At 40.7% G+C, this 13,161-nt stretch overlaps 1 protein-coding gene across 4 annotated transcripts; it reads left to right on the top strand.

Annotated features, from left to right (window-relative positions):
- On the top strand, positions 3,746 to 11,738 carry LOC8076120. 4 transcript variants are annotated; one of them, XM_021460278.1, is made up of 14 exons: positions 3,746 to 3,960; positions 4,942 to 5,151; positions 5,657 to 5,707; positions 5,961 to 6,091; positions 6,181 to 6,297; positions 6,392 to 6,514; positions 7,243 to 7,298; positions 7,456 to 7,625; positions 8,719 to 8,772; positions 9,366 to 9,475; positions 9,995 to 10,108; positions 10,192 to 10,317; positions 10,569 to 10,633; positions 11,357 to 11,738. In XM_021460278.1, exons 2-13 carry the CDS (start codon positions 4,975 to 4,977, stop codon positions 10,594 to 10,596), a joined length of 1,257 nt encoding a protein of 418 aa, XP_021315953.1. In that variant the 5' UTR covers positions 3,746 to 3,960; positions 4,942 to 4,974; the 3' UTR covers positions 10,597 to 10,633; positions 11,357 to 11,738. The 4 variants fall into 4 exon arrangements, with proteins under 4 accessions (XP_021315953.1, XP_021315950.1, XP_021315951.1 ...); XM_021460275.1 differs by having other exon boundaries at positions 3,832 to 3,960; positions 11,299 to 11,738; XM_021460276.1 differs by lacking the exons at positions 9,995 to 10,108; positions 10,192 to 10,317 and having other exon boundaries at positions 3,832 to 3,960.

The following is a 13,161-nucleotide window of genomic DNA, read 5'->3' as shown; positions in this document are numbered from 1 at the left end:
CAGTGACGTCGAACGTGCCTTTCCTGAGGCAGCACCCCGTCAGGAATGACACATTTTTCGAACCTGCACCGACCCACCGACCAAAGAAATGCTCGTCAGGTTTCAGTGATCGTCGGTTTGAAATTGATGGGGGCAGAGTAGCTCTCCAGAGTCCAGACTGCTTAGGGGGTGTTTAGTTCCAATTTTTTCCTAAAAAAATTTGAGTTTTAGTCTATTATTTTACACAATGGAACTAAACACTATGCAAAATTTTTAGAAAAAAAATAGCTATTCTCTATTTTGGATTTTAGTCTCAAGAGGGTAAAAAAATCCAAAATAAGCCTCAAGAAGCTTTATGACGACAATAAATTCTACATTTTAGATGGAACTAAACATGACACTGAAAATTTTTGCATTTTGCATTTCTAAAGTAGTTGACAATTTGCATTTTAGATTTTATGGGGAACTAAACACCCCCTTACTCTGCTACCTAATGTTTGTGAGTTTTCCTAGCAAGAGCCAAGGGCTAGATAGATGCACATATATAACAAAAAGAAAAAGAAAAATGTTGCAAGGTCTCGCTTTTTACCTAGCTTGTTGTCTCATCTAAGGCCTTATTTAGTTTGGGAAAAATTTTGGATTTTGTTATTGTAGCACTTTAGTTTTTATTTGACAAATATTATCCAATCATAGACTAATTAGGCTCAAAAGATTTGTCTCGTAAATTACAGATAAACTGTACAATTAGTTATCTTTTTTATCTATATTTAATGCTCCATGCATGTGCCGTAAGATTTGATGTGATGAAGAATCTTAAAAATTTTTGGGCACTAAACAAGGCCTAACGCATCGCACTCACGATTTCGATGAACACGACATATCACGAGGCGTCATTAGTGTTTCATGTTACATCAAATCTTGCGGCACATGCATAGAGCATTGAATATAGACGAAAATAAAAATTAATTACACAGTTTGCATGTAAATCGCGAGACAAATCTTTTAAGCCTAGTTACTTTATGATTGGACAATGTTTGTCGAATAAAAACGAAAGCGCTATATAGTCTCGAATCAAAATTTTTTGGGAACTAAACAAGGCCTAATGCATTTGGCTCATGTTCCCATAGGCCAAGATTTGTCTCTCACTAATTTTGGGTATGGCCAAAAATTTGATTAAGTACGAGGATGTTTGGATTCGAACCAAAGTGTCTGGACCCCCCAGTACAATACATGTGTAGCCAAAGGTACGAGTTTGTTGCATTGGCTCCACATGTCACTAAGAGTGTATTTGATTTCTAGCTTCAAGGCCTAGCCGAGTCCGTAGGCTGTGATCGGGCTTTGTTTGATTTGTTGGGCTCACCAACAATATAGGTCCACCACATGAAAAACATCATCTCTCACCTGGCTCGTAGGAAATGAAAACTAGGTTCATCCTTGGTAGCGCGGTTGGCTTCAGCGCGAGATCGAATCACCTCCGAGTCTTGTGTCTCTCACCTACTGCTCCCTTTCTTCTCCGTTGTTGTTGTCGCGTGCCACCATCACTACTCTAGCTGTGCATGCGGTGCCGCCGTCGTGCCAACGACAACGCCCAGGAGTCCTGTTGCCTGACTTATGGCCATTGCAAAGGCGAGCGTGATGACGCCCTGAGCGCCTGGCGCCTAGCCAATGCGAGGCTGAGGCTAGCCAGGCCGCAAGCACACGTCGAGGTAGACGGGGCCACGCGCGCATGCGAGTCTGAGCGGAGCAGGGCATCAGGTAGATGCTCGCTAGTCAATGTCGACCATGGCGTGGTGTTGTTGGCAGCAAATGTGAGTCCGATCGAGGGGCTTCGTGGTGGTTTTCCCCCACCTACAAGTGTCCATAGATTTTCCAGGGCAATCACTACGCAAGATGGCGGATGGCAGTAGTGGCGTGCATGGTGGCGCGGTTGACCGAGCCGTCGGGCATGCTTTTCGCACGTGCAAGGCTGCACGAGTAGCCCCATCATCAGGTGGTGCTGGTCCTGCTCGTGTGTCTTGTCGTCATCTAGGTGGCCTAGCCGACACCTAACAAGTGCTTGATGAAATGCCAACAAGAGAAAAAGGTTAATACCACCATATTCTAGATGCAAAGTGATTGTTATATTATCAAACACAATATCAACTGAGGCCTTGTTCAGTTGGCAAAATTTTAGAATTTTGGGTACCGTAGCAATTTCGTTTTTATTTGACAAATATTGTCCAATTATGGACTAACTAGACTAAAAAGTTTCATCTCACAAATTATAGATAAACCGTGTAATTAGTTTTTATTTTGTCTATATTTAATACTCCTTGCATGTGCCGCAAGATTCGATGTGACAGAAAATCTAAATTTTTTGGCAAATTTTTTTAGGAACTAAACAAGGCCTCAGTCTTGCTCAATAGGAACATGAGAATCAAACAAGCGAGGTTGCACCATGGGAGCCATGCCAGGCAGGACCAAGAAATCAAACTCGCCATGACTTTTTGAAGAACTAAAATACAGTCGTGTATTTTAAATTCCAGATTTAATAAAATGCAAGATACACATGTTGAAGCTTTTGGTGGCCAAGTGATTTGAACACATTATTATTCAGAACTTATGTATGATCGTTTGAAGCTTTGCTAACTCCAAAAGACATGAATTTATTTCAACCACTTAGCCACCAGGTCAGCAGGCAGCTTGATCACCGTGCAAGCCAAAAGTGAAATCTCCGGTTTGCTGGCGCTCGTCCATGACAAAAGTTGGCCTCTAGTTGCATTGGCATTGCCAAATCTTTTGGTTGTATAAGTCCAAACATGGTATCCAAATCAAACCAGAGTTAAAATACTTGGGAAAACCAAATACTGACTTAGCACCGTAAGCCAATCTTGCCCTAAGTCACGAAGGGACCTCCATGCGCGGTGCGTGGTCTGATAAATACTTCCTCTATCCTAGATTAAAAGAACTCCATGCATGGTCTGATGTTGCGGAAAAAATTGTACTCCTACTTTGAAACTTTAGTGCTATTTGCCTATTTCACGATATTTCGAAACCATAACTCCCGGATACCTTGTTTAGATCTAATTTTTTTTTTGATTTTGACATTTTAGCACTTTCGTTTTTATTTGACAAACATTGTCCAATCATAGAGTAACTAGGCTTAAAAGATTCGTATCGTGATTTACACTGTGCAATTAGTTATCTTTTTTATCTATATTTAATGTTCTATGCATGTGCCGCAAGATTCGATGTGATAGAGAATCTCGTAAAGTTTTGGGTGAATCTAAACAAGGCCATATATCAGGGAATCGATCAAGTGATCGTGTCATAAGAGTATTTACACATCAGCATAGAAATCGCAGCAGGCCGAGAGATCTATCATTGCAGCCTCCAACGAACAACATATATGTTGCCAAACTACAAAGGCAAGCTAGCAGGCTGCACATGCGAAGGGCATGACGGTTTTGTGCAGCGCAGGCGTCGTGCAAGTCTGGTGCACCGCCAATGCAGCACCAGCACCGCAGAGCCACGCTTCTGTTGATGTTTCAGCTGTGGATGATCCAACGTCGCTTGGACGTGACAGCTGGGTGGTGCTGTCCAAACTCCAAAGTGATCACCACTGTTCACTGCAGCGAATCAGACGGCCCAACGCCTTCGCTTCCCATCGAAGGCAAGCGGTTGCGCCGATCAGAAAGACAGGCGCACCCACCAGCAGGGCGCTGAATCGCTGCTGCCCGCCACGTGTCCATGCGCCCCGCCCCCACATTTAAACGTCCCGCTCGCCACCCATCCCTCGTCCCCCCTCTTTCTCCCAATTCATTCACGCGCCTCTCTCTATCTCCATTCTCCCTCCCTCCCCCGATTCGGCCGGCGATTCCCCGTCCCACCAAACCGTCGCGCCTCCCGAATCCCCGTCGAATCCGAGCTCCTGAAGGCACACGAGGCGGGGGCTCCCCAATCGCCTCCCGAGTCCCGACCCCGCGCGCCTGCGGCGCACCGGTGAGCTCGATTCCGGCGCCGGCTCTATTCTATTTCCATTTCCCGTTCGCTTCGTCGATCTACCGAGAGAGGCCGCGAAGGTGGTGGTGGGTTAGTCTATAGATTTTTGTGGTTAGATTAGAATCACGAGGTGCGCTGCCGCACGGGGGATGCTTGTTGCCGCCTGCGTTTTGGCTTGCCGCTGATGTTCCGTGATCTCATCTCACTGTTCGTCGTGCGCCGTGACGCTAAGATGCGGTGGGTATGATAGCGTGATGCTGTTGTTGGGTGTCCGCTCCATTATTCGCACTGCGTGCGGTTCTCATAGTCCTTTTTGTTTGTGCGTGTGTCGGTGTGGCGATGGCGAAGGTTTGGTGCTCAGTGTTCTGTTGCGGTCTGAGTCATTGATTATGAGGTGTCATGTGCATATCGAGTCCTTTTGTCTTTGGCCTACTGGGTCACCAATTCAAATTTAGGAGGCTGACCAGTTTACCATAGCTAGCTTTGTCTTTGCATAGGTAGCCCAAATTTAGCGTGTAGCCCCGCTCCCTCTAATTAATTGTTCAGGTTTCGTTGTGCCTTGCTAATTCTGCATGTTTTTTATTACATAAGGGTGAGTTGAAATTTCGGTATCATTTGTTCTTCTGTATCTCTGTGTTTCCTAACTGTTAAGTTAATTGCTGTTTCATGTTATGTTTACGTGTTTGACGGATGATGTCAACAAGTGTTTTCATCTGTGAATGCATGTTTTGTTTTCTGAGAAAACGTGGTTGCTCTGGTTATCCGTTGATGAAATCATTGGATATTCTTTTTTACAACTTGCCATCATCTTTATGAAAAATACACATCACAGTTTCTTGCTGAACATATAAACCCCCCCTTTCACCTTATATGTAAGTCCAGAACATAATGCAGATTGGGGCATGGGGTTTGCTGTTTCACTTTTCCTAAATAAAGTAGGACCATATGTCATCTAAATTTTATTGTTTTTCTTCCCATCAGCAAAGAAAACAAAGAACTACTGATAAGTACAAAATGGCTATAAGCTTCAAATACTGGGACGATTGCTTAGATCCAGAGGACATGAGATTAATGTGGCAGGATCCTATTGTAAGTAAAGAGTGGACTGATGCTGGGGAAGAGCAAGGACAGAAAGTTCACCTATCACGGGACCCTGACGGTGAGGCATATCTCACACAAACTGAAATGATGGTGAGTAGTCTGTCCAATTCCATGATATTGACACTAATAGCTCTAGAATAATGGAATCACACTGAAACCTGCTAAATAAATGACCACTTTCCAATATGTAATTCTGCCTTTTCAACATTTCAGGTCTGTATCTGGTTGTTTGACCAAAACCAATAATTGCAACTGTGTAATGGCACTAAAAATTCCTCAAGAAGGCTATCAGTACCAGCCACTGAAATTTCACTCAAGTTTGCCGAACATAAAGAAACTGTCAACACTTTAAATTGAGTTGCCAGCCATACTGTAGTATTTTGCTATATTTATTTTTTTTCTCGAAAACAGTATTTTGCTATATTTAACAAAGTGGTTACCGAGTAAATCACTAGTTAGGAGTATTTATTGCAAAGCTATTTGAATTAAGTTTGCTAAGGCACTCTATGAAAATAGACAGTAAAGGTTCTTCTATATTCTATGTTTTATCTGTTGTTTTGAATTGATTCTTGTGTACATCCATTGATTCTTTCAGGCAGTGGCGGCAATTACTGTTCATAGACATTTCAAATCTCAGCTAGACCCGGTATGCAGTATTAGTTCCATTTCTCTATGTTCAACAAGTAGGTGCACTCTCCTTTTTTCTCTGTAGTCTCACGTCCAACAGTGAGTACAACTGCATGTTCTTATTGTCATGATGCATTTGCTGTGATGGTCCTCTGGAGTCTGAAGATAATACTAAACGAATGATGTGAGACAAAGTGGTGATATGTTCACCAATCTTGTTATCGGTATGTATTACTGTGGACTCGCTGAGTATGGTCTTTCTTCTCGTGCAGTATATGATAGGCGCACTCGCTGAAATTGCAAGCGGAAGGAGACTCTTTGTAGATACCTATGATCGCAAGACTAAAGAAACCAAGGTTGGCATAATGCAGGTGGCACCTGAAGTTGCTCAATGGCTTGGAAGGTAATCATGAAACCTTATTAGCACAATTTAGCAACTATCTTTGTCTTCTATGTTCTGAAGCTACATTTATCATTTTCCTTGTTTTCAAGGGAACTAGGTTACAAGAGTTATGACATTGAAGATAATACTAATTTGCTGTACTGGCCTCTTGTCAATGTCTACTTTGGTGCTGCTTATGCAAAATGGCTCTTCTCTTGTGATGACAAGTATGTATTTTTACTTGGCACTGTATGTTTTACTGATATTATCATCTTTGATATTTCAGCAGTTAATAAACAATTATATTGCAAAATTCTGCAGACAAAGAACTGAAGAGTTTGTTGTTAGAGCATATAAAGGTGGCAAAAAGAAGGCTGCTCACAAATCAACTTCCCCCATCTTCCAGCGTTATCTTTATGTGAAAGAGAACTTGTTGTCTATGAGGTTTCTTTCATAATACTTTAGTTCTATATCACGTATCTTTCTTATGGTTTTCAGTAATCTTCCTTAACTAAATTTATTTCTCTTAGCACTGGTGGCATGTGGAGGACCTGTTACAAAGCTTGATTTATTATGAGATTAGTAAACTCAAGCTGGGAGAAGATCCCTCGATCATCCAACATAGCTGGGCCATAAGCCAAAATCTGATATGGATGACAGGGTTTAAGAATTAAGAGCGCAGTAGGATTCATGTCCAAGTTTAAACTATTACGTATAATATTTGAGCTCATAAAAAACAATTGCACTTAAGCATTAATACTGCTACCTAACTAGACATCAAGATCATTTCTATTCATCTGACACACTAAAGTATTAATATTAATCTAATGAACTAAGCAGTTTTGTAAGGAGCAACTTCTGTTTTCGCGATGACTATATGGTGACTACTATCATGTTCAGAACATCAGATTCCATCCTACATGGACTGTTTGTCATCTAAAATCTTCCTTTATGGCCATAAAACTCCCTACATCTCATTACATATTCATTCAGGTCAGCAAAATAGAAACTACACAGCAAATTAAAGTCCAGATGCTGTTCTTTTGCAGATAAAGCTATGCTTTTGTTTGAAGTTTGAACTTAGACCTCGAATTCATCTGTGCACTTTCATACATTTCATTTGAAAGTTTGCCCCAGTTGAAATACTGTTTCTCACTATTTTTTTTTTTCAGACAACCAGAAATTTGCCACGAGCTTACTCCTGACCTAGAAGATTTGTCAAGCGCAGGTTAGATTTTGCTTTGCTGCTATTTATGTTTTCTATATTTTCTTGACTGAGATACACGTGGTATTGAGTTATGTGAAAAACATAAGGACAATAGGACATATATCTTCTCCCCACTTAGAAAGGAACAGCTTATAACTTGACGTGATTTTTGAGTCAGAAGCACAGTTGATATATTGGGATTCCAAGGTATCAGAGGCTGATATGGATGCAATGTGGAAACATCCGGATGTATATAAGGAGTGGATAAAATCTGGTGAGAGGCGTGGAAATGTACGATTCTCCCATGATGAAAAGAAGAGGCCTTACCTTTCTCGCGTGGAGGTGAAGGTAAATAGGATTATATATATTTGCAATAGCTTCTCAACTTATGTTCTAAAATCTTGAATATCATATGTTCTTCTATAAATAGCATATGTTTTTGCATGGAGTTAAAGCCTTCTGCTTGTACATACATTTCCCCCCTTTTTTGGTCCAATAAGAAAGAAAGAAAAGCTCTTGGGAGTAGAGCTTCCATACCAGTTGAGGGTTGCAACTACCAACTCCTGCACAGCTTCTTTTGATTGCGCCACAAACAATCAATGTTTCAAAAACCGCTATTTGCTGGGCAGGCTGTCAGATTCCACCAAGCACCCAGGCATTCTAGGCAGCTGTTGTATTCTTTTCAGCTCAGTTGGAGTTTGTTAAATAAAGGGATATGACATATTAAAACAAATAATTAGGCATTTATCTTGCACCTATGAGTTCCATGACCATAAGTCATCTTTGTCCATTTCTATTTTTGTCTCACTTTCTTATAAACGTGCAAAATCGCCAACAGAATGCATAGGCACCAGGCAAGTGGTGCTGCACCGCCTTCTGAAATAAAGCTAACCAATAACCATACAGCTTCAGGATTTGTAAAATCTGGATAGTTGGGGGACCACAGAGCCGTACACAACTACATAGTACTCTTGACCAAGTAGTTAATGACTTTGATATCATTAACATAACCTTTCATGTGGATGTCATGTAACAGAGTATTGTATGGTCTTGCATAGCTCATGTCATAACATAGCCACAGGTATTCACTAGTAGTTTTTTATTCACTTATTATGAATCTATGATAGTTCACAGCCGTTAACTCATTATGTCTTCAGTTCATCCTAACAATAGTTTATTTACTAGTCTGAAAAAGGTGAAAACTGAAAAACCTCAACATTTTCTTGCATGTACTTTTCTTTCATGTGATTCCAAGAATCTAAGTGCCATGACCAAATAGTCTTTGGAGGAGCATTTTTTAATGTTTATTTAAATGTCATTACCTATTGTTTATTCAACAGGAACACTATATATATATATATTATCTCAATGTTGAATTTGCCACCAATACTTAAGTTTTCCATTTGTCACAGACTTGTCCAATTTTGAATTATGATTTCAGGCTGTTGCCGAAATAATCATATCACGCCATTTGAGCACAAGAGGAGTAAAACCAGTAAGTTTTTTTTATTGATAAGCCATTGCAGGCCATTTTAGCAGATAGTGTGTGTCGTATATCTAATTTTATAAAAGATACCACCTCTTATAGCATGTCTTATTTGTTGTAAATTTGTACTGTAGTGAAACATGAACATGTTTTTGCAACCAAACCATTCAGCATAATTTAGTTCTTAATTTTTTTCCTTTTTCTTCGAATCATTTTAAGTTGAAGGCTCAAACTTACAGTATTCAAGCATGAGTATCCAGTTCATACAACATTTTGGTTGTTATTTACCAGAATATTTTCATTTTTTTATCCTATAAGTTTTAAAATTTATGCAAATGTAATATGCACATGTCAATCACCTTAGCTTGTATCTCCATGTAAAACTGATGAATAAAATCATTTTCAGTTAAAAAATCCAGTGACACGAACCAATGTATAAAAACTAGGTGGGATGACTGATCAAATAACAGTGACTGATTTTGAAAACAGTGTCCCAATAACAGTAAATATATTGTTAGAATTTCTTATAGTCAGTTTTATGGACTCCTGCATTGCAAATTAATACAGATTAAATTCTCTATTTCCTATCGAAATCTGCACAGGAAGCTCTTGCAGCACTTGCAGAGGTCTGCAGTATGCGCTTTGTTCATGGAGTAAGTACCCGGACTGGATTGATGGGAATAGACTACCCTACTGCTTCATGGCTTTCCAGGCAAGTGTGATGCTATGTTTACTGTACACTTTCACTAGCCATGAACTTGTTAAATTCTAAAAAAATTATGGAGATGTAATTTTGATTTCAGTAGGAACTTCTCATTTGAATGGTACACTTTCATCTAAAAATCTATGGTGAGCTAACTTGGATTTCATTAGGAGCTTCTCATTTTGAATGGTATTGTTCATCCTAACAAATTAGATACTCACTTTTGCAGTACCAGTCCCCTTTTCTTTTGCCAAGTGTTTCACTGTCATAAGTAGTTGAAATTTAGTTCTAGCCTCCCCATGCCCCCCATCCATAAGTATGTGTGCAGTGATCGAAGTATAATATTTCATATAAGAAATAAGTTCAAAAGTCAGATAATAGTATTATTCAGCAGATCAACTGAATAATTAACTAAGCACTAGAAATCTTGGCTGGGTATTTGAAGCAAAATTGCCATGCTCTGGTTTTTTTATTGTATGTTCATAATTTATATGGAAAATTACCTGTAGTTCCCCTTTGAATGCACAGGGATTGTCGCTACAGGGCATATACAGTGATCTCTGTAGATGATCTCTACAATCCTTTTGCATCAATGTACTTTGGTGCATCTTACTTGGCATGGTTGTCTCAATACGAAGGAAGGTTAGTTGCATGACTGAATCTTATGAAAAACTAGATTCACCTTAGTGAATATCTGAAATTTACTAAGAGCCGTGCGCATTCAGGGAGCAAAGCTACGAATTCATTGTCCAAGCTTATCTTGGGGGACCAGAGAATGTTAGTCTTCAGGAGACTGGGCCTTTTTGGAACCAATTCCTTGAGTCATTAACACAGTATCAAGATCCAAAGAAGTATGCTTCTGCTTGACAGTTTGCTTAACTTTTATCAATGAATATTTTTATAGTTTATAATGTGATTTGGGACTCAGCAAACTTGTGTAGCTGAGTTATAGCCAAGAGGGTGCTAAAGGAGTAATATTGGCATAAAATTTATCTAATATTTCATCTCGTCGGACAATCATCTATGGACCATATTAGCAATTGCATAAAGAAACATTGATCTGCACATCTCTAACCATACTGGTAAATTGTACACTTTTCAGGGACCATAATAGCTGCTGTATTTTGTGAAGTTGTCTGGTACGTCCTCCGACTTTGGTTACTGAAGGTATTAATTTCATTCCAAACCCATATTTCAATTATATTTCTCTATTTATGAATATCGATGAATATGCATTTTTTCATTATGTCATCTTATGGTGACACTTGCTACGGAAGCTACCATAGCATAACTTTCACTAATGAGTTTGTGGCTTTACACTGAGTAGAGAATTCTGAGTCCTTATTGTTTATCTACAAGAATTTACTTCCTTATTCGGTAGTTGCAGAACAAGCACACATTTTGAAAAGACAGATTGGCCTACTCCATTCCCTTCAATGTCATATGTCATATGGCTTTATTAGGGTTTATTTATGTCAAAATCATCTAAATGTGCTGCACAGTACAGTTGTGCACTCAACTGTGTGCTATGTGCCTACATCAGCTGATAGGAAATCGGATGGTGATCTGGTAATGAGCTTGAAACTGGGTCAGGCTGCCTTTCTTTCTTTAGATGCCTGATTGAGTGCCCGTCGGGGTGTCCATCATTGCCATAACGCTCTACAGACCCTGATGGCCTGATTACCTACCAAATCAAATCAATGACTGGGATAGCAGTAGCAATAGTCAAATGAGATCTTACACCACTTTCCCCATCTATATCAATATTTTTTTTTAGAAAGGCGGCCCATCTGTATCAATATCATCTGCTTATCGTTTTCACGAAAATGCAGTTTCTGTTGAGGATCATTTACGAATGCTCATCGGCACGACACTCTTGCCAATTTTCAGATTCCCTCCCAAGGGTTCGGGTATTGACAAGCAATTTTCTTGCTGGACTACACGAGGTACAGGGGTAACAGGGGCTGTCAGTTCGTACATACAATTTGGTCGCTGGTGCCCTGCTCATGTTTAAACCATGATTGATCTCGTCTCAGTTGCCCTTCCCGTTCTTTCCGCTTGTTGGTGTATGGCAAACTGTACCTCTTCTGTTGTATAATAGGAACCGTAGAAGAAAAGGGCCAGTAAAATTATTGACGCTCCATAGTACATGTACCAGTAGACTGTTATAGATGCTATACCACATGCCAGTCGCTACGAAAATCATTTGACCTTTTAGGTTTGTGACTCATCTACCATGAAGATTGATCCAATTAACACGCTGCTCTCTCTCTTTCTCTCTCTCAACCTGAGCTTACGTCCTTACGAGGATGAAGTAAACGCAGCCGTGGTAACGACTGCACAAGTTGACTGATTAGCGTCATAGCATGTGTCACTGACAGCAGAACCGTGAAACGGCGTCGCAGTTGTGAACACAGCCATGTTACCACTGGTCCTGAGTCTGCAGAAAAGCCAAGGAAATGATGCGATACCACCAACTGTAATCGTGACTGACTGACAAGTGACAAACCGGCTGATCGTGTGCGTCCCGATGCCTGACTCCATGAGGCGTGCATTATTGTAAGGTCGCCGAACTCGTGAGATTCCTGTAGAACCGAGACGAGACACGCACTATAGTACGGTCGGTTGCCCAGATTTGGCTTTACTGCGACGCTGCTTTTTACGGTACTGCTCCTACACGCTAGTAGGCTGGTGGCTGGATGATGGTGATAGTTGGAATCACAGCTACAGATAAGCGCCAAAAGGAACTGTGCAAGCACGTGAGAGAAGAGACCCATGGATCGATCCCATGAACCAGCCATGCACACCCAGTGGCTGAATCATGAGCATCCAATGCGATCGACTCGGCCTCAGATTAGCACGCTCGTGTGACTCATCACTTCATCAGCGTGCTGCCGATGGATCGACTGCTGATGGCAATCTTGTCGTGTCCGATCACCGGCTCTGCACCATTGGATGCATGCTGGGATCAGCGGGCAAAGCGCCGGAGCTCTTTTCCCTCGGTTAATCATGGAGCCGTTGGTTTTAAGCCACGCTCCTTTTTTCCCTTCAGGTCTTGTTTGGATGTTATCGGATTTACCTCAATTGTTGGAGTAGATTTGGGTGGAATTTAGTTCAAGTTCCACTCCAATCCACCCCAACACATGTGGATTGATGCGAATCCGACTACATCCGAACAAGGCCTCACTTGTACTGGCTGCTGCCGGGATCCAAATATTACCTGCAGTGGATCCTCGTCCTCTCGGGTTATAACGGAGTAGTGTTTTATTTTTTTTTTAAAAAAAATCCGGCAAGCACAAGCACGGACCGCTCTCGCGTGCACGTGGTCCGATCATTCGGGATCTTGAGGGGAATGTGCCCTGCCCAGACCCAGACCCCGGCTGGCGTGGCCCCACCTCACAAGCTGGCGGCCGTTTCAGTTTCAATTCCTTGGGGCTTTGTTTACTTCTAAAAAATTTTACAAAATTTTTTATATTTTTAGTCACATCGAGGTTTTGTTTAATTCTCAAAAAAATTTATAAAAAACTTCAGATTTTTGGTCACATCAAATCTTGCGGCGCATGCATGTAACATTAAATATAGATAAAAATAATAACTAATTACATAGTTTGACTGTAATTTGCGAGACAAAACTTTTAAACCTAAAATCTATAATTAAAGAATATTTATTAAATATAAACGAAAGTGTTACAATA

This window comes from Sorghum bicolor, chromosome 4 (assembly GCF_000003195.3).
Source record: "Sorghum bicolor cultivar BTx623 chromosome 4, Sorghum_bicolor_NCBIv3, whole genome shotgun sequence".
NCBI lineage: Eukaryota > Viridiplantae > Streptophyta > Magnoliopsida > Poales > Poaceae > Sorghum > Sorghum bicolor.
The sequence above is the reverse complement of the archived record's forward strand: the minus strand, read 5'-3'. Positions and strand labels throughout refer to the sequence as shown.

Excerpts from the sequence above, each read along its gene's own strand:
- LOC8076120 (XM_021460278.1), top strand. The coding sequence starts at position 4,975 with ATGGCTATAAGCTTCAAATACTGGGACGATTGCTTAGATCCAGAGGAC. Across the intron at positions 6,092-6,180 it reads GTTGCTCAATGGCTTGGAAG|GGAACTAGGTTACAAGAGTT; the intron begins GTAATCATGAAA and ends CTTGTTTTCAAG. Across the intron at positions 7,626-8,718 it reads TTTCTCGCGTGGAGGTGAAG|GCTGTTGCCGAAATAATCAT; the intron begins GTAAATAGGATT and ends TTATGATTTCAG.